Source organism: Beta vulgaris, chromosome 5 (assembly GCF_026745355.1).
Source record: "Beta vulgaris subsp. vulgaris cultivar EL10 chromosome 5, EL10.2, whole genome shotgun sequence".
In the NCBI taxonomy this organism is placed as follows: Eukaryota; Viridiplantae; Streptophyta; class Magnoliopsida; order Caryophyllales; family Amaranthaceae; genus Beta; species Beta vulgaris.
In genome coordinates this window covers 43,426,297-43,449,103 of record NC_079206.1, presented here as the reverse complement: position 1 = coordinate 43,449,103, position 22,807 = coordinate 43,426,297, and the positions used below count along the sequence as shown (strand labels likewise).

At 34.2% G+C, this 22,807-nt stretch overlaps 1 protein-coding gene across 2 annotated transcripts; it reads right to left on the bottom strand.

Annotated features, from left to right (window-relative positions):
* Nucleotides 1-12,873: 12,873 nt before the first annotated feature.
* Nucleotides 12,874-20,136, bottom strand: LOC104893568 (hypothetical protein). 2 transcript variants are annotated; one of them, XM_019249608.3, is made up of 6 exons: nt 19,522-20,136; nt 18,764-19,368; nt 18,060-18,404; nt 15,556-15,945; nt 14,958-15,172; nt 12,874-14,019 (listed from the first exon to the last, which is right to left on the bottom strand). In XM_019249608.3, exons 1-6 carry the CDS (start codon nt 19,647-19,649, stop codon nt 13,774-13,776), a joined length of 1,929 nt encoding a protein of 642 aa, XP_019105153.2. In that variant the 5' UTR covers nt 19,650-20,136; the 3' UTR covers nt 12,874-13,773. The 2 variants fall into 2 exon arrangements, with proteins under 2 accessions (XP_019105153.2, XP_010677991.2); XM_010679689.4 differs by having other exon boundaries at nt 18,764-19,365; nt 19,522-20,135.
* Nucleotides 20,137-22,807: the final 2,671 nt, after the last annotated feature.

Below are 22,807 nucleotides of genomic sequence, written 5' to 3'. Positions count from 1 at the left end.
CTATTGTTTTTCGAATGGAAAGAAATCTTTAAAATGAAGTAGTTGGAGATTTTTTTTTACATAAAAAACGCACTGTGTAAATTTATCGTTTTTTTTTTTTTTTGAAGTTGTAGTTATTGGTTTCTTTCCTAATCTGCCCGAAAAAAAAAGGGATTTGCAATCGAATATTACTACTGATTTGCAATTGCGTACATACCTTTTCCCTTGTTTATTGATTCACCTTGCAAGTGGTGTTTTTATTTTTTATGATATTTGGTTGATGGTACTTCGTCCAGTGCAGCGGTTGTATGTGAATGAGTGTTGCCCAGTTGCCCTCTTCTTCTGTCCCAAAAAAAAACATTATCACATTAAATTATAAAAAACAAAAACCTGAAAATGTGCAAGAAATAAGAAAAACCTTGTGATATTTAATTTGTTGATTGTAACTTGTAAGGGTTGTGGAGTGTGCGTGAAAGTATCCTTCATGAAATGTACACTGAAAAAAATGAAGATGAGTTTACTAAATTAAATTGAAAAAAAATAGTTATGAACAAATCAATGTTTTGTATATCTATTTGATTACCTATTCTTGGTGCAATCTCTATTCTAATACCTTGGAGTTTTTGCTTTTGTTTCTATGAGTTGAATTGAAATGGAGATTATGCGAAAGGAGGAAGGAGAAGAAGACTAACTGTAAAAGTGACTTCAGATTATGTGGTTGAAGACTCGTAATTATTTTTTTTGATATTCCTTTTGCAACTGTTGGGCAGTTACTAATTTGTACACGTTTTTTTTTTTTGTTTTTCTAAATTATTTGTATTTGGTTTTTGAACCAATTAGTGAGTTTTAGTGAATTAGTGAGTTTTTATGTGTTTTTTTAATTATTCTGTTATAGAGGGTAAAATGGGTATTCTGGAAATTTGGTGTCCTACCCCTCTTCCCATATAGAATAGAGATGAAACAAGTCTGCGGTAGTCCGGAACTGGAATTGACACAATATCGCGAAGCGGGCGCCTTTGCTCAATTCGGGTCATACCTTGATGCTGCGACTCAGGCTTACTCAATAGAGGTGCAAGGCTTACAAAAGTACCGAAACCACCACAATATGCACCAATTCCAATTGAAAAACAAATTCTAGTCATTTACGCAGCTATCAATGGATTATGTGATCGAATGCCACTAGATAAAATTTCTCAATATGAGCGAACCATTCCATATAGTGTAAAACAAGAATTATTACAATCTCTTAAGGTGGAGGGTTAACTAACGACAAAAAAAAGATGGAACTAGATTCCTTCTTAAAAGAATCCACTTTGAATTACTAATTCCTCTAACTGTATATTTATATTGAGATTAGATGGTATTCAGAATAAAGGCTAATATCTTGCCGAAAGGCGGGAGGGTCTCGAGATCCAGGGCAACGGGGTCTTTCCATCATCATAGACTAAAGGGAAAGTCGCTCAGAGATATTGGTTTGAATCAAATTCATCATTCCAGTTCATAAGGCCTTAATTCAATAGAAGTTTAGGATGGAGCTATCACTGATAGACTAGTGGGATTGTTTGCAACAAATTGTTTATATAGCAAAGACTCTTAAAACTATATATATCCTATAGAATAGGGAGTCGACCAAAGGCTTAGCCGAAAGAGAAACTGGATTCAAATCTCACTTGAAGACCATTACTAGTCGTCTCACTAAGGGTAGTGAACAAGTTTAAGGAAGACTCAAACCTAATTCACTCGCGGAGTCTTTTTTACATCCATGACGAATGCTTAAAGCGCGAAACAATTGTTTCTTAATCATAAAATACTTGCACAAATTGGTATATTAAATCAAAATCGTATTTATATTGTAACACCCCATAATTTCAAAGTGGAAAACAAAGAAATAATAATAGTATTTTAGCACAATGGCGGAAATAAACATCGTCTTCTAGGAAGGTCACAACTACAAGAAATGCATTTAAATAGCTAAGTGATAAAACCAGCATAAATAAATAGTATAAATAAATTAAATTAATTAGATTAATATCCACAAGAGAAAACTGACTCTTAAACTAATTAAAAGTCTAGGCCTAAAACATATAACATTTTAATGCTCACACTTGAACCCAACGCCAAACCAAAGAAGATTCCCATCAAGATAATCTGCAAAACATATAACAAACATCCACAATCAGTGGGGAGTAACTAGCAGTTTTCCCAAAATAAAAGAAATCAAAGTCTGTTCCAGACATATATTAGTAAGAAAGGAAAGAATAAAGCCAAGTTACTACAATACGCATCCATATCCATAAAGCTCATAAGTAATACAAATGAAAAGTAAATAAAAAGTAAATAGGATGAAATAAATAAATTATCAAAAGAGTATTTAAATAGAAATAAAGTATATGTAAAACAAGCTATTGTGTCAGAAATCGAACGCCAGTGAATCGCAATTCACTTCCTAGGTTTGCCAGATTACAATCTCCAGGTTAGTCTATGGGCTTACGTTCCCCACTGTTTGTGACTAAGAATGGTCAGACTCCCGATGCAGGGTAGAACATGCAGAACTCCCTGACCTCTTGGACGACAACAATTAACTTCAGTTTATCCCTAGTTCGAAAATTAGGTGTTTGGCATGTTCTTCACTGGGGACTACATCTATCCCACCGGATGTTATTATCTCAAAATAAAATCATAAATATTAGAAAGTATCATTCATCTCAATACTATTCATCAAAGGGATGCCACTAGTCCTTATACCCATAATTCATGAATAACATAAAAGTAACATTCATCTCAATGATATTCATCACAGGGACGCCATCCGGCATTATACCCACAATTCATCAATAGTTATCTCTTTAAAATTTCTCATATAGTAACTTACAAATTTACAGCAAATACTTTGAACAACACTAAGAACCAACAATGATAATAAAAGAGTTTTTATAGCAATAACAGTATCAACGAAAAATGAATCACATTATAAAAGATCACCAACTCCATGTACAACATACGTACAAATACATACAAAAAATCATACAACACAAAACTATGCACTTGGTGCATGAGCTTGCGCACAACACTAACCTGTGCATCTGGTGCACATACCATCCTGCGTCTAACGTATCAGTGTGCGTCTGACGACACCACCAATTAACACCAAAGCTCATTAAATCAGCAAAACGTATAATCGTTTTTACAAAGCCTAAATGTAAATATAATGATACTAAAATATAACCATCATAACTTAAAAATCATCCACTTCCATAAATGTAAATGGTCCCAATTTATTTCTGATTATCTAACCTTAAAAAAAATTTAAAAAATATCCTCAAACCCTTAATAAAAACACGATAAAAATTATCAAACTAATAAAACCGATCATTAAAAAATCACAAAAAGTATCATATGACCATTATAACTATACGGATATAGTACAAATTTTATTTCTATTTTTTGGACTCCAAAAGTAATTTGAAACATTAATTTACAGATTAGTCAAATAAGCCACTACAATACTTAAAAATAAAAATAGACGCCTAAAAATTACCAAAAAATAATATAATATGCATAAACCCACGGTGATATAGATTTTGTAAATAAATAGATTTTATGGACCTCAAGACATAATATTCACGATTTAAATAATAACAAACACGAAAATGCAATAATAGATAATTCAACTATTTAAATTCGTAAACATTGGACAAATGATTATTCTAAGACATGGAAAATATACTACTTCATAACATGCTTCATGAAAAATATTTTTGGAAATTATAAAAATTTGTTCACTAATTATTTTATGAATTAGCCATAAACACACGAATTTCCAATTCAATTAATAAAATGGGAAAAACTCAAACAAAAATTATTTTCTTTACATAACATACTCACAGCATACATAATGAACACTTACTTAAACTTTTACCAACAATCTCATATGAAGAGAATTCAAAAAAATTCCTAACGTAATAATCTAATACCGAAATATGCCCTAATCTCTATCGTTCTAAGATAACTGCTAGTTACCTGGAACATCGGGAGAAGAGCTGAGTCCAAAGATATTCAAAAAATATGCGTGCAATCCAAGTCTTCCACGAACGATAATTGTAGCAACAAGTCACTAGGCATTTTCTTCTTGAACGTTGAAAATTCTCATTTCATACTGCTCTGTTCCGACTATTATTCCTGATGATTGAAGGCTAGGATTTAAAACCGCTCCGGTCAAAATGAAGAACAAGATGTTCTAAACATGCTGCCAAATTTGAGAACGATCCAACGGTTAGATCTCGAGATATGGTTATTTTTGTAATGGTGTGACAAAAAAAACCGAGTTGGACTTTTCTTTTCTTTTTCTTTTTCTTTCCTCTCTTCATTTTCTTGAAAATGGCATGGGTTAAATGAGAATGATGCTGAATTTATCTAATTAGAAATCGTTAATTGGCAAGGAAAAATGAAGGGTTTAAGAGGGTGTTAATGATAGGTTAATGGGGGGTTATAAAGAAATCAAAGGTTTACTTAACATGCATCGAATTATTCATCCTCCCCTCCACATATTCTTATTTTCGGCCAACATAACAAGCCAGATGTGATGTACTATTTCATCAATTAATTCGGTCCAACAACATTACAAAAATACCACGCGACAAAATCGCATCCTAAATGCCTAAATAAATAACGAAACTAATATAACCTTTATAATAAAAAAACTAATCCTTTAAAAATAAATACATATAAATATACACAACATATAAAAATAATACACATTTTGACAACATGTTCCAAAATAATTTAAATAATAAATTATTTTATGTTTAAGATAAATATCATTTTAATGTAAACAAATGCCAAAAATAAATGGTGAAAATTACGGGTTGTTACATATATGATTTACAATAAGATCATAAGAAAAGAAGATTACAACAAATATTTCGAAGTGATTTAAATCAAGTTTCCCAGATTTTTTCTTCGGTTTAAAAAAGATGCAGGGTCGTTTGTCTCCTTGGCTAGTCAAACATGGGGTAGTTCATAGATCATTGGGCTTTGATTACTAAGGAATAGAGACTTTACAAATAAAGCCTGAAGATTAGCATTCCATTGCTGTTATTTTATATGTATATGGTTATTTACATTCTCAATGTATGATGTAGCACCAGGAGGGTTCTTAGGTAGTGTGTATCATCTTACGAGAATAGAGCGCGGTGTGGATCAACTGGAAGAGGTATGCATAAAAGTATTTGTTCCAAGGGGATAGAAAATAAAAAAGCACTCAAAACAAGTACATGCTCGAGTATCATTGACCAACTCCTTAGCAATCTCTATTCATTTCAATATGAACAACAATTAAACCAATTTGATTGACTAGAATGTAACAAGTTAGAATAGAAGAAATTAAGAGCAAAAAAATAGTCTAATAAAAAATTGAACTAAAAGTTTTTAAACCAATTCAAATAGAATTGAATGAAAATGAATATGATAAAATAGAATTTTGATTTGGATTACTAATTTTAAAAATGAATTATTGACGAGCCACGGCAATTGCACCTATTAAAGCAACTAATAGAATTATTGAAATGAGTTCAAATGGAAGAAAAAAATCGGTTGATAAATGAATTCCAATTTGTTGACTAGCATTTATCAAATCTTGTTCGATAATCTGGTTTGATTTTGTAGTCCAAATAATCCCATACCAGGACGTATTTAGAATAGTAAAAATTAATGAAACAAAAAGACTTGTACAAACCAATGAAGTAACCGCGTCCCCAACAGTCCACAGATAAAAATTTTTGTCATATTCTGGACCATTCATGAACATTACAGAAAATATTATTAATATGTTTATAGCTCCCACATAAATAAGAAGTTGTGCAGAAGCTACAAAGTAGTATAGAATAAAGATATACAAACCAGAACCAATCCTAATGAAAAAGCCAAAAAATGGATTGGAATAATACTACTCCTAGACCTCCTAATATAAGACCCGACCCCAGAAAGACTAAAAGAAAATCATGTATTGGTCCAGGTAAATCCATTATATGGAAAAGAAGAGATAAAATATTAAAATGTTTTCATGATCTTATTGACTTGAACAAAAAAATAAGTTTATGCGTTCCTAATTGCTAAACCCTAATGTGTATGACTTAATGTGAGTAAAGTAAAATTATTGGACCCATCCCATTCTTTTTTATCTGAAAGGGTAGTTCGCAACTAAAACTATTATAAACAGATTTTAACTAGTTTTAGTTGCGATTTTCACCAATCAATAGGAATAGTGAATAATCGGAATTTCTAGTTATTGAACAATAAAAAAAAAGAACCTTAATAATTGCGAATTGTTTTTCAATCACGAGATTTCTCTTTTGTTTGAGGCGAATTCAAAATTGTTCGAATTGTGTAATCATCCGTTATTGCTATTGGTAAACGACCCATAGCAATTTGATTATAATTTAATTCGTGACGATCATAAGTGGAAAGCTCATATTCTTCGGTCATTGATAAACAATTTGTTGGACAATACTCAACACAATTACCACAAAATATACAAACTCCGAAATCAATGCTATAATTAAGCAACCGTTTTTTTCGAATATCCGTTTCCAATTTCCAATCAACAACGGGTAAATCTATAGGACATGCACGAACACATACTTCACAAGCAATGCATTTATCAAATTCAAAGTGAATTCGACCACGAAAACGTTCCGATGTGATCAATTTTTCATAAGGATATTGAATAGTTACAGGTAAACGGTTAGCGTGGGATAGGGTAATCATAAAACCTTGACCAATGTACCTTGCTGCGCGTATTGTTTGTTGACCATAATTGATGAACCCAGTTACCATAGGGAACATATAGTAAATATCAATAAAAAAATAAGATTTTTTTTCTTTCTCTTGTTTGTGCCAAGTTGTGAATTAAATTATAGTAAATATCAAATATTCTTTTTTTTTTAGAATTTATAATGAAAGGAGTTGGGAAGAAGTTGTTAATAATAGATTACCTAAAGAAATAGGTAAAAGAAATTTCCATCCAAGATTTAATAATTGGTCCATTCTCAGTCTAGGTAAAGTCCATCTTGTTGTGATAGAAATGAACAAGAACAAAAAAGTTTTAGCTAATGTAATGAAAATACCAATTGTTGTTCCAAAAACTCCACCTACTTGATTTATTTCAAAAAACTCAGAGATGAATATGTATGGAATAGAGAGATTCCAACCACCCAAGTAAAGAACGGTTACAAATAATGAAGAGATTAGTAGATTTAGATAAGACGCAACATAAAATAAACCAAATTTAATACCTGAATATTCGGTTTGATAACCTGCTACTAATTCTTCTTCTGCTTCTGGTAAATCAAAAGGTAATCTTTCGCATTCTGCTAGAGAAGAAATTAAAAAACAATAAACCCTATAGGTTGCCGCCACAAATTCCATCCCCAAAACCCATATTTTGACTGCGCCTCAACTATATCAACTGTACTTGAACTGTTAGATAATCATAGTCATGATAAGATCACTCTTGTCATCGCTATTACAGAACCGTACATGAGATTTTCACCTCATACGGCTCCTCAAAAGCCATAAATAAATCTAAGGACTGATTCGATATTCTTTGATCTTGATATGTTTGTAGACTAAATAAAACGAAAATGAATCGAAAAATCCTGAATTAGACCAATGAAATTCTGTCTGCTATACTAGAAAAAGTGCTTCAAAATTGATCTCATCTTATACTTTTAGCTTCGAAGAATTTTAATTTTTTTATTGAGTAATAAAAACTTCTCCTTATTATTTTTTATTCTGAAAAATAATTTAACATTTATTCATACCTCTTGTTCATTAACATCTCGAAAATATTCCGCTATAGCTAGGGCAGTCAACTCAACCCTCATATGCGCGCTTGACGGTTCAATCATTTGACCGTAGACAAAAGCTACTTTTGACTCTGCAACATTTTGTTCATTGATAACTCCAGATTCATTCATTTCCATGTAAAGATCATTTTCTTCACGAGTACGTTCACCTACTCCACTAAATACGGATACGCCCCCATGAGCTTCTTCAATATTGTTGATCAATTCCATAATGAGCACCATTTTACCCACTCATGCGCCCTCAAATAGTCTGATTTTTCCTCCACGACGATAAGGGGCTAAAAGATCTACCACTTTAATCCTGTTTCAAAAATAGATAATTTTGTATCAAACTGCGTAAAGGCAGGCAGAGATATATGAATAGGACCATGGGTTCCAATGTACGAGATCTCTAGCACTTATCAATGAGGCCCTATCAGTTAGTATTACCCGAATGTTTATGAATAAGCTAGTAAGAAAGTAACTTCCTTTTAAGGGTTGTGTGATTATGTGACGAATACCATTATTGTTATCCAAGTATGTGTTTCTCTTTTCCATCTTCCTCTCACCCTTCAGGTACGTGTTACCCTTTGGCACACTATATGAACTGTGACAATTTTTCTAGAAATTACTGAAAGTTTCTGAGAGCACTTATTTCTCAAGAGGAACCTAGTTCTATTAAGGAGGCCATGGAGCATGAGGGTTAGTGTGAACCCATGAATAAGGAAATTCAGGCATTAGAGGAGAATGACACATGGACCCTAGAACCTCTTTCTCCGGGGAAACATGCTCTCAATAGCAAATGGGTGTACAAAATTACACATTAATCTGATGGACAAGTTGAGTGTTTCAAGTGCCACTAGTTGTTTATGGGAATCATCAACAGGCTGGGATAGTGACTTTTGCTCCAATGGCCAAAATGACCACCATTCATGCTTTTCTTGTCATTACCACTTCCACAATTTGGGAGCTTTATCAAGTGGATTTTCATAATTCCTTCTTGCATGAAGATCTTTAGGAGGAAGTTTATATGAAGCCTCCTCCTGACTTTTCTCATTCGGACTCTAATTTAATTTGTCATCCGCGCATGTTGTAATACGGGTTTTAAACAAGCCCCCTGTTGTTGGTTTGCCAGGTTGGTCACAGCTTTCAAAATGCATGGCATGGTTTTCTCCAATCGTATTATGATTATTCTTTATTCACCTTCACTAAGGGTCCTACATAAATTAATGTTCTGGCTTATCTTGATGATCTAATAATTTTCGGGAATGATTCCAATGCCTTTTTTTGTTCAAAGCCTATCTAAGTGAATGTTTTAAGATGAAAGATCTTGGCTCTCTTATGTACTAGCCTTCATATGCACGCGATGCGTGCGTTATTCAAAACTTATTATTCTATTAGATACTCATCCACACTTTATTTATGATTAAACTTAAATGTGAAAAGTTTAATAGTTAGAGAATTTAGATATAGTACTTCGATAATGTAACAAACTGATAAGGCTGTGAGTGATTTTTAACATTAGTTTTTTGTGAATGAATATTGAGGAGAAAGAACAGAAATAATGAGTGGGTTTAACTGAATTAAAGAGTATCAAAGGTTTGTAAGTATTTCAGTCTTTTCATGTGCACGTCATGTATACCATCTCTTCTTATAAAAAATTTATATATTTTTTGTCCATTTAATTTTTTGATTGAAGTATTTGAAGAATATATCATGTTAACCTTGTTTAGAATGGCAAGTTGAAATGAGAAATGGTTTTTAAATGATTTTCCTTTGTAATTTTTTTCATTCCAATAATTAAATAATTAAGGGTAATTTAGTATTTAATTTTTAGAAGAGGACACCATCCCCTCCCCCTTCCTTTATATAATAGAGATTATTTGGGCATCGAGGTAGCTCGATGTGCTTATGGTCTAATTATATGTCAACTCAAATGTATTCTTGATGTTTCTAAGGCTGGTTTGTGAGAGGCCAAGCCATATGGGTTCCCTATGGAGCAAATCACCGCCTTGGTTATGATACATGCACTTTGTTTGATGCTCCGGAGAGGTATCGCCAACTCGTTTACTGTCTCATTCTCCTTGTTGTTACCCGTCCGAATATCGTGTATTCCGTGCATATTTTATCTCAGTTTCTTCAAGTTCTTCGGGTAGCTCATTGGGAGGCCGCAATCCGCGTTGTCAAGTACTTGAAAGGTACACTCAGTCATGGTATTTTACTTCGAGCCAATTGTGATCTTACTGTTTAATGTTGGTGTGACTCTGATTGGGACGCTTATCCTATTACTCGTCGTTCATTAATAGTTTGACAGTAGAGATGGCAATGGGTAGGATCTAGACAGGGTCCTCTAGGATCCAGATCCGTTTTAGGCAAGGATCCAGATCCTACCTAGATCTACTAGGTAATAAGAATGAGGATCAAGATCCAGATTCGTATGGATCCTACGGATCCGGGTCCTAAACGGATCCTTGCCTGTTGCCTTTAAACTGCTCTAATTTTCACAATAATATCAACCAAAATATACATTTAATTTTTGAAATATAACCATTGCAACTACTTACAACTATTCAATTATCAAACTGTAGATTAGTTATCAACTCAATTTTCGAATTCAATTGTCCAATATATTTTCACATGAAAATCACACATTAATTAGAACAATAGTCCGAAATTCAAGCGCAAATCCATTTTACATGTAATAACTAATATTACAATATTATGATAATATAATATTAAATAATAATATTATAAAAATGGGTAAATGTATCTGGATCTGGGTAATAAATTAGGACCCGATCCAAATCCGTTTTTTCAAGGAGGATCCAGATCCTACCCGGATCCATAGGGTCCAAAATTTGAGGACCCAGATCCATCAAAAATGGATCTGGATCCACAGATCCGGGTAGACTTCATTACCCAATGCCATCTCTAGTTAGGAGGTGTTCTTGGGTAACTCTCCTATTTCTTAAAAAACCAAAAAATAGCACATTGTTTCTCTCTCTTTGGCTGAGGTTGAGTATCGTTGTATGACATCCATTACTTATGAACTTAAGTGGCTCAAAGATTTGTTGCTGAGCTATCACTAAATTCTTTGATAGTCAATTTTCTCTTCACATTGCAAATAACCTTATTTTTATGAACGCGCGAAGCATATAGAGGTTGATTGTCATTTCGTGAGGGATGCCATCAATGATGACTTAATTGATCCTTCCTAAGTTCCTACTTCCACTCAGCTGACTGACATCTTCACCAAAGCCCTCGGTAAGTGATAGTTTGATACTCTTTTGTCCAAGATGCGCATTTTCTCTCCGCATGCTCCAACTTGAGGGGGGGTGTCGAGATACTAATGGAAATAACATTGATCATATATATTGATTGATTTAGTAGGCTATATTATTATGTAGTTTGGGTCAATATCTTCTCATAGGATAGTTTCATATTTCTTACCACTGGCAGTGGATTTATATGGTTTGCCATCAATAATATCTTACCACTGGTTTTCGGTGAAAAGATGGGTTGGTGCTGGTTGGTGATACCGGTGATGGATATATAGTGATTGGGTAGTGATGGGGCAGTGTTGGGTGGTGATGTACGGTGATAGGTGGTCGTTGGTAGTTGGAGGGAGGAATGCGAAGATGTGGGTGAGATGGTGGTGGAGGGAGGAGAGAGAATATGAGGGTGTGATGCCATGATGGTGGGTGGGGGAGGAGAGAGGATGATTACTTTTTTTTTTATTGAGGATGATTACTAATGAGGCGACATGGTCCCTAGGAATAAACAATCACTATGTATTGAGTAGCTAACATAGTTAATTAATACTTATTAGAGGTCATCATGGGCCGGAACGGATCGTGACAATAAAAATTTACCCATTATATGGGTCGGGCTAAGCCTAAATTCGGGCCAATTTTTTGTACCCAAAGCCCGCTATTTCGGTACTTTAGCGGGCTTTTCGGGCCAAAAACGGGTCGGTACAAAAATAGACTAAAAAATTCTTTTTGGCCTACCCAAAGCCAAAAAAAATTCAGGACGGGCCTGGCCGCGGGCCAAAAATATCTGCCCAAAAACGGGTCGGGCCTGGCCGCGGGCCGAAAATATCTGCCCAAAAACGGGTCGGGCTAGGCCAAAATGATCAGCTTTTATACTTATGTATTCAACAGGGTATGTAGATTTGTCTTGGTTATGAATTGTGGTCTGAGAGGTCGAGAAGTAATGAGTAGGATACTATCTAACATCAGGGTGTGGTCAAACTAAACATAGGCGAGTAGGGTCCATATTATTATTGGTATTATTCTTGATTATTCCTATGACTATTGGTGATTCTTGCATATGTGAACTTGATTATTATTTCTATTTATGTGGATCCTAATTGGGCTATGAGAGTTGTTAGTTACTCTCCACTGGTTGTGGATGTTTGTTGATATATTTTACAAGTTATCATGAGGAATATATTTTTACTATGGGTTGTCAGAGAAAGGATGACTAGGCTTGTTTCGCCTTTTATTTCACTTATCTTTTATTATTAATTTATTTATCATGGATTATGAGATTGGGTTGCCTGTTTCAGATATTTGTGGTTTGATATATACATTTTTGGATTTAAAGTTTAATTAATCTATTCATGAACTGTAATATTATCCTTCTCGGCGATATTTTCGTTGTCGTCATTTCCTTAGAATGTTGCTCAATTTTACTTAATTTATGTCTATAATTAGATGGGGTGTTATAGAGGGGGTTAGTTTCGAGGGTTGGGAGAGTGATGATGGGTAGTTTTCAGTGAGCAAGGTGGGGAGGAGGTAGAAAGATAATTTTCTTTCTTTTTCAACAATTTTTTAAACTTGTTTTAGAGGTTACAGGTTAATTTGACCTATTTTAGGAAATAAGGTATAAAGTTCGATATATTAAAAATTAATTCAAATTTTGTATTATTTTGGGGAAAATCGACCAAAATTTGTATTATTCTAGTTAAATTTTCCTATTATATGTAAAATGAATGAAAATATTATATATGAAAGTCTTATAGATAATATGAGCATAAACAAAAATGTGAAGTAGCAATTGTTTTCCCTTAAAAATATTCAAAAGAAGTAAAAATGTTCTTTTTTGATGTATCAAGCTAAGTGCTAACAAGTAACAACTCTACTTGTTCAAATATTTATTTTTTCCCACTAAAACTAGTGGGACATGAGGTTGCTAATCTTTAAGTGTAACATGCGCAACCTTTTTATTCCCACTACGTAGTCTGCAGCAAACTTTACATTTTCTCTCTTTTAAAATATTTCTCTAAAACCTTCTCTATAAACAATCCCTCATATAAAAGGGAAAATAAAGTTAAAGCTAAAGCCATACTTGTCTATATCCTCTGGTAGTCTGGTTCCTTGCTTTGCTAATTGCCTGTTGCTCTTTCACTTTCCACGTCCAGCACATCAAGGAGCCCAAAACAAAGTTACACTCCCTCTTTATACGATTCCCTCATATTATCGCCAAAAGTTGTATCATCCACATGAATTTGCCTTTGATTTGTAGGGCACTACTAACTTCAAATTCCCTTGCTTTTTTTATATACAAAAAGTGCCCTAGTTAGGATATTCAGGAAAATTCTATCTCTCTCATTTAGGGCTTATGATATCTTGGATTATGGACCACCAACTACAAAATCTAAAGGAATAATGAAAAAGGTGGAACCATAAATTTAATTTTCTTATTTGAGCTACTTAATAAAAATGTCATTAACCAATCTCTAATTATTTCTTATTATTGGTCTTCTAACCTTGTTTTTTTGTTTCTAAAAGAATCTACCACCATTATCAGTGTGACTACTAATTGAGGACGGAGGGTCTATATGAAAACCCAATTAAGAGCCAAAAGGGATGTTTGATTTTCCCACTGGATATTCATTTCCATGCAGAGTCTAGTCATCAAAGCAAAAGCATATAGTTTATGTGGGTCAATGTGCAGGGAAGAAAAGAGGAGAGGAATCTCTCTGTAGTTTTCCTTCTAAAAGTCTAAGTTTGCCCATCTTCTGATCACACCAATGCAATTGTTCTTGTGTTATTTCTGCCATCCTTAAAACTCTTGAGACCACTTTTAAGTCAATTAAACCCATCAAAATGTCGATTTCTTCCTCCCTTGTTAAATTCCTTTTTCTAAAACATATACTAGTCCGTTGCAATTCTCTCAGCTTCAACTTCTTCTGCATACATAGTTTGGAGAAAAGTTGTGTATCAATACAAGAGAACAAAGATAGGTAAACACTAGTAAATGGCAAATTTATTTTGTAAATTGGTAAGGGGATTTGCCTATCAAATTTGAAGCTTGCACATTTAATCTGACCGATGCAACTACACAGAAAGATAAGAAAAACCTGCCTTCAAAGTGTCTCTAGGCGAGTTTGATCTCACAACCAGAAGATTGTAAGATACAAAACTTTACCACTAAACTAGTACTACTTGGTAATAGCGTATTGTTTACTTTAAAGTACTAGACAACAAGAAAAGTTTGATATAATATAATAGAATTTTTCTAACCTATACACCTAGTGCAAAAATTAAGCCTTATCTATTCAATAAATTAATTAACTAAACATATAATATCCTTCCTCCAATTATGCTAAATATATATTAATGACAGTTTTAATTTTGATTAAAAGAAAAGAAAAAATATATTTTAATAAGAAAACTAATTATTTAACATAATTATAGGAAAGATATTCAATTTTAGTTAATCAATTTGTTTAATAAATAAGAATTAACATTTACACTAGGTGTATAGGTTAGAAAAACCCAATATAATATTAACTATAAACCAATAAATGCTCGCTTTATTCAAAAACATCTTAGATTGATCCGCATAAGTCATAACTATGTATATTAAGGATTAAATTAATAAGTTATATGCTAGTAAAGTTGTGCAAGCAAAATATGTTACTACTCTTTCCCGTTAATTCAAAGAGGACTAACAAAACAAAAGTAGTACAATCACGTGATAAAGCTACAAGTGGGGAAATAGCGTTGTAAATGCAGATATATAGGTAAAAATTAACTTAATAGTGCAACTACATGCATGATAAAACTTTCTCATGCAAATGTGAAGTGTTAATTGCTAAATATAACTGCTCTTTGGAAGCTTTACCTTTTTGTTGTGTTTCTTGACCACATTAATAACAGTAGGATCAATTGATCCTCTTGGACGTGCTTTAAATAATAGAGCAGTGATAACTTGACAATGACTCTCCCTATCTGCTTTCAGAAAGTTCATGAATGTTTGAATTGCATCTTCCAATATCTTGAGGAACATTTCCGACGCTATTCTTCCACTAACAACTTCTTTCTCTTCGCCTTCATAATCTGTTCAATACAACATTATCTTGGTGAAATCTGTTCGATAGAACATTTCCAATATTGTAATCGATATCTAATTTCTTGTTCAACTCTGATCAATATATTTAAATTAATAAAGTATGAGAGCCCCGTGTACTTTTCTTTTGGTTAATAACTTTTTCTATTTTTTGGTGTCCTCTATGTGTTGCCTTATATAATAGAGATAGATATATTTGAAAGATAACTTTTGTTTTAACAATTTATGTATAGTAATTAAAAGTGAACCGTGAAAAACCAAGTATTGTACTTGTTCAAAAATGCAGAAAGCAGTCCTTCAAGTCCTAAAATACCCTCTACTTCCTTTTTCTGTATAATTGACAACCTTAAAAATATTGTAGAGGTATACATACCATGATACTCAGGCACTTGAAGCAATTTAGGGGAAGCACTTCTCATTCGCGCGTAAATTTCAGGCCTCTTACCACGCTCATAAGGCTCACTTTCAACATACCTCTGAAGAAGTACTTGAAACTGCTGGAATTGCTGCGCTATATGTGCAGGACAGCCATTGTCGTCCAGCGCTTCCGTTTTCGAATCGCGCTTACGCTGAAAGCTTACATAGTTCCAGTTAAGCGCTTCCCAAGTTAAACAAATTTGAGCTACATATGCTAGCTCTAGTTCATTGTATGGATTATTCTTGTAGATTCCATCATCTGAACTCCTCTTCTTCTTGTTAGCCAGTTTATGCACTATTCTTTGGGATATTGATCTTGGCTCCACTTGAATTGATCTTAGTGATTCTGAAATTAAAGTCAGTTAGTACTTAGTACTCAGACCAAATCAGCCAATCAACAGGTAGTATTGCACCATATGAGCAACGATAAATACTGCTACGTGATGAGTGTAATATACTAAAATGGTCTTTACACACATCATGTCAAATTTAAGCTTACACTAAATAATTTTTAAAATAATCATTGCCATATTCATAGTATGTAAAACTAATCATCATCTTCTTTTACCCCACTTCTATTTTTAATTTGTAGTATTGGATAGTACCATGACCCGCGACTTTTTTTATTCAATATTTAAGGGCTTTGCTATACACCGCCCTAGAATTTCCTAGTAACGCCCTAAATACGGTATTTTTATACCGTATTTATATACTTGTATTTTTTCTCTCTCCTCCCCTTGACTGACTTTCTAATTTTTTCAGATTTTTTTTACCCTTCTTCCTCCACTTTCTCTCCCATGAGAGAATGAATGACTTTACTGGTCTTTTGACTTGATGAAATTGCATCTTTTGACTTGATGAAACATAAATGGCGTTGCTTGGCACTCCCCTCTCTAACCCCAAAACCCACCACTTTAACTGTCACAATCACCATTTTCATCAACTAAAACCCTTAAATCTAACCCCAAAACATAAATGGCGTTGATGAAATTTTTTTTAAAAAAAATTAAGGGGGCGTCCACCATGGACGCCCCACCACCGGTGGAGGCGCCCATGGCAGGCGCTCCACCACATGGTGAGGCGCCTGCCAAGGACGCCGCCACCGGTGGTGGGGCGTCCTTGGTGGACGCCTCCCCTTCTTTTTTTAAAAAAAAAAATTCAAAAAAATAAGGGGCGCCCACCAAGGACGCCCCACCACCGGTGGAGGCGTCCTTGGCAGGCGCCTCACCATGTGGTGGAGCGCCTGCCAAGGACGCCTCCACCGGTGGTGGGGCGTCCTTGGTGGGCGCCCCTTATTTTTTTTAAAAAAAAAAATCAGAAAAAACAGAGATGGATTTATCTTCTCGCCGCCCCGCAATACTTCTCGTCGGATATCTTCTCGCCGGAGATACTCGCCGGATATTTTCTTCTTGCCGGAGTATGAGATCTTTGCAATGTTTGTGTGTTGATGAGAGAGATGGAGTAAGAGAGTGGAGAGAGAGTGAGAAGTGAGGGAGGGTCAAGAGAGTGAAAGAGAGTGAGAAGGTGATGAGAGTGAAGGAGAGTGGGAGTATAAGAATATACAAATACATACAATTTTTTTTTATACAGGGCGTAAGTAGGAAAATTTAGGGCGGTGTTTAGCAAATGAGATATTTAAAGTACCTTATATAAAAGCAAATTAGAAATGCCTCTTATTCTTGTCAAAAAAAAAACAAAAAAAAAAAACTGGATACCTAAATTTCCATTGGTTTACTTTTATAAAAACTTATTAGAATAGGTGATCTAATTCTAGTATATAATTAGGTAAACTAAATATTTTCTTTTAACAAATCTCATTTCATCTCACTCTAACCCAATATTATTCGGCTATCTCTATACATTTCACAACAACTTATTACATAGTCATCTCTTCTCTTCTTCTCCTTCTGTTTTTCTTTGAATCTCGAACTATATCAGACAATATTAAAAAAAATAAGCCAACAATCTTATCAGGCCAAATGGATTAAATTAGTCACTAAATGATTTAAAAATTGCAATTACTAAATGGATTAAATTAAATTACTCACTAAATAAATTAAATTGATCCTAAATATATTTAACTAGTCACTATATTAAGAAATGTGTTTTTTGATATTAAACTTGGACGATATCTAATTTAAATTTAAAATAGGTGGTCTCTTATCAGATCAATCGTTCTTGTATACCCATCAATACTAAGTCACTGACCATATGATTAACAAGTAATGACAATATATCATTCTACAAAGGGTAGAATGGTGATTAAACATGATATCTACGATAAGAATTCCTGTCACACATAAAGTGAGAAAAAAGATTGTGCTCATAACTATTTTTTTTAATGCATATGGAAGTACTAATCTATCCTCGAGATTAGGAAGCTAGTATTGCTAATATAGCAGGTATAAATCAAAATTTTCTTGTTTCATACTGCTTGAGAAAAAAGATGCAAAAAAGTACCTGTTTCATGGAGCTTTTGTGCACTAATTCTGTCAAGAAACATCATCTCCTCGTCATACTTTTGATAAACAGCATATGACTCCCATTTGGGGCAACTCCTCCTTGATGAAGAAGAAAACGGATCATCAGTACCCGAATCCCTTATCGAACTCCTCCATTCAGATGAACTTTTAGAAGTTGATCCAACAGTGTATGTGTCTTCAAATAACCCCTCTTCTTTTTCCAACTCTATAATCAATTTCTTAGCTTCCGATGTGGGTGGATCAAATATGAGAAATTTTTCATCCCTTGTAAAATTCGAATCTTCTTTTACGACTTCAAATTTCTTCTCATCATTTTGACCTCCTACAACACACACGTTAAGATAATAAAAACTTTATAAGTTGGTTTATAAGAATACCGTCTTACCTTACTATTTGAGATAAAAAGAAAGTCACTTAATAACGTAAATAAACATTAAGTGACCACTTTAAATTAAACAATGACACAGTCTCATTTGACACCAAGGATGTCTTGGCCTAGTGGTTAAGATTGAGGTGCTGTGAACGATAGGTCACAGGTTTGAATCCCCCCTCCCTTTCTTTGGCTCATATGGATAAAAAAAAAGTCTCATTTGACAAACTGTAATTTTTTCACTCACGTCTTAGGATGAAATATGAAAATTCATTTATATATGCCAACACAAAAATCATATCTTTATGTACCTTGATAATTACTTTCACCATTCATCTCTAAGCCATATGTCTTAGCTTCAATAATTCTTGGAGATGTCTCGGGCACCTCTTCGTACACTGACCCACACTCGTTAAAATTATCATTATTTCTGTACTTGTTGGTGTTGTCTTCATCTATTAACTCAGAGATTTCATCTACTACATTGGATCCCATAGTTGTTGTTATAAACTCTTCATTGATCACTTCATAATCAACATCGTCCTCACCAATATCATCATCATCAGTGTAATTGTGGTCGAATTCAGAGCCGCTATTTGGGGAGTTCTGAAACTGGAACATTTCATCATCAAAGGCTTCTTCAAGTGGGTCTTGAAATAAGCTTTCATAGGAGCTGTTATGAACAAGTGAGTGAGTACTAGATTGATTATCATCACCTAATAACTCTTTAGGAAGAAAAACTAAGGCCTCTCCATCATTTAGTATATCAGCAACAAGATGATCATCTCTGGCTTCCACATGTGAAGAATAATAAACGTACTCATCTTCTTCATCTTCCTCTTCCTCTTCCTCTTCATCCTCATCTTCGTCGTCGTCTTCATTTGATATTTCATCCTCATATTCGTCGTCGGTTCTGCTAAGATGAGTATAGGAATGAGCAAAACTATATAAAATCTAGCATGAAGAGATTTGAAAAATAGTTATATTAATAAGCTTAGTTGAGTATGAAGAGGGAATAATTATTTATGGTAGAATCATTGAAAAATTGAAGAACTATGATGGTTTTTACCTGAAAAAATAAGTGAAGAGCTTAGCAAAAAAGAGGGAGAAGAGGTAGAAAAAGAGGAAGAAGAACTTGATAGCACTTGTGACATAGTAGAATAGCTTAATAAGGGCTTCTTTTCTTGAACATGGCATTCTCTTTATTTTCCTCCTTCCTTTGCACTTACTAATGAGCCTCCTAGCTTTATTATCTTTCTCTTCTCTTTAAAATACAACCTAAATAAATTAACAATAGCAAGCTACTTTGCTTGGGTGCTTTCAACACGTTTCGTTTCTTAGTCAAAAACAACTTCATTTATTTTTTTTAGTTTTTTCTTACTTCATCGGGTGGTATTACTTTTTTTTTTCTTTTTGTTAATTAAAGGAACGTGTTTGAATATTACCACTTATGTGTACACTAAATTTTTTTATCTAATTTATTTTGCATTAAGAATAAGTTGGTAGTCCTTTAAACTTACGGAAACAATTACTCAAAAAGTACAAATAAAATAAATAATTTAATTATGAACTGTTTTCTTAGATAACCTTAGAATAAGAAATTTTCTCAAAGTAGGTCCATTTTTTGTCATATTTACCTTATGGTTTCAATGCTTGGCTCTCAATTTTCTCTTCGCACTTTTGGATGCCACGTATTTTTACATATCATATATGCTTCTCATTGTTCCCATAGTTAGCAATGTTGCGGCATAAAAATGGATCATAGGAGCGTGGCAGAGAGGGAGGAACAGAGAAAGGGATTTTTTTTGTTTGCTTCGACGTACACTTTGAAATGAGGGAAGAAGGATGGGTGGTTGGTCTAGTGCATAAATGTAGCTTGTAAACCTCTAAAACAATTAGTAGTGAAATTAAGTGAACCACTTATTGAATTAGCTTATGTTACTCTTCCATAAAATACTAATTCACTAAGCGTAGTAGTTTTTCGTTGTGAGATTAATTAGTAGCTGTTAGTAGTTGGTGTGAAAATAATGATACGACTTATCCTAATACGGATGTCTAGGACTCGTACGTATATATGATAATGGCGTACAATTGCACAATTACAAGTATACCCTTAGTATCCTCTATTACACCCCCTCAATTTGTCAAAAGGTAGCCACGTACAAATTAGACCTTATTAAAAACTCAAAATGTTGTCGGACAAACCTTTTGTACTCCGCAAGTTGTAACTCAATGGGACCATAACGTACAACTAAATTACCATGGGGAACATGCTCCTGAACAAAATGATGATCAATCTTGATGTGTTTGTTGCGATCATGTTGAACCGATTCACAACAAGGTAAGACGCAGAAACATTATCACTAAGTAACTTCACAGGGGCGCAGATGATAAACCCCTAACTTCGCTAACAAGGAGCAAATCGAGAGTGTGTCTAATACCATGTATGCATCAACATCATGATACTCTACTTCTATCGAAGATTTGAAGACAGTGGGTTGCTTTTTTCGAGCTCCATAAATTAAGATTACCCTCGAGAAAAATCGTGTAACCGGTGGTGGAGCGCCAACTATCAGGGTCACCTGCCCAATCTACATCTGAGTAGCCAATCCTGATGGAGATGTTTTAGAGGGGCGAAACCAGAGACAATAGAAAGAAGTATCGTGCAAGTATTGTATATATACGCTTAACAACCAAAAAGTGAGAGGTGTGGGTGCACGCGTAAATTGGAAAACTAAATGCATAGCATAATTAATATCAAGTCTTATCATAGTCAAATATTATAAGGCCCCAGCCATATTATGATACTGAGCGATATCGAATAACAAAGAGAGTGGTGCGAAGTACAGATAGCCAAACAGGTTTGAAAGTCTGAAGATGGAATTTGAGCAGAAGATCGTGGACAAACTTTTTTCTGACACAAAGATAAACCTTTGGAAGTACAAATCGCCTGCACTATGAGAAATCAATGAAGATCATCCATATCTTTCATGGCAAACTCGACGGACAGCATGGAGATAAATTTGGTGATCAAGGGCACATTATGATATTTTACCATCCACATCACTTACGCTTTAGCAAATCAATCCATGGACCAAGTATTCTTCACATGTATGAAAGCCGCGGATTTAGTTAAACGATCTACTATTACCCAAGTCGTATCATTTCCAGCCTTAGTCCTTGGTAAGGCAAACAAGAAATCCATTAATATAAATCCCATTTCCAACTTGGAATATTCCAAGGTTGGACCTTCCTTTACGACATTTTGTGCTCAATCTTGACATTTTGGCATATGCGACACTTAGCTACGAACTCTGCTACCTCCCACTTCATGTTTGGCCACCAAAACGACTACTTCATGTCCTTATACAACTTATCACCTCCCGGGTGTACCGAATAAGGTGAGCAATGAGATTTTCCATTAATTTTCACTTCAAATATTCTCTATTACTCGGTACACAGCACCTCCCCTTGAACCGGATACTTCCATCATCAGCTATCTGGAAATCCAACACCTGACCCTCATTGATCTTCTCTCGAATCTTTTCTAACTTTTCATCCTCTGATTGACCCTCCCTCATCCCCCTCTTCTATTACTTCCAATGTCAAATTCTGAAACTCTACACATAACTGACTCGGCAGAGCCATTATATTAACTAAATGACTCGATTTTTGGCTCAATGCATCAACAACGACATTAGCTTTCCCGTCATGCTAATGGATCTCCAAATCATAATTCTTGATAAACTCTAACCACCTCCTCTACCTCATGTTTAACTACTTTTGAGTGAAAATATATATGCTTCAAGCTCTTATGACCCGTGTACAACTTCTACGTTCCCTCATACAAGTAGTATCGTCATATCTTCAAAGGAAACACCATTGCAACCAATTCAAGATAATGGGTTGGATAATTCACCTCATATAGTTTAAACTGCATAGAAACATAAGCAATGATCTTCCTGTTCTACATTAATACACACCCTAACCCAAGTTTTGAAGCATCCATATAAACCTCATATTATTGACTCTCATCAGGTAAAGCTAAAACAGGTGTTGTATTTAATCTTTTCTTCAACGCCGTAAAAGCTTCCTCACACTCTAGCGTCCAGACAAACTTACATTCCTTTTTCATAAGGCTAGTCATTGGTATCGAAATCTTCGAGAAATCCTTCATAAATCTTCAATAATAACCAGCTAACCCAAGAAAACTCCTTATATGAGACACCTTCTTTGGTGTTGGCCATTCACGCACTACTTGAATCTTAGCAGGATCTACCGAAACTCCTTCTTTGGAGATAACATTTTCTAAAAAGGCAACATCATCTAATTAAAACTGACACTTAGAGAATTTG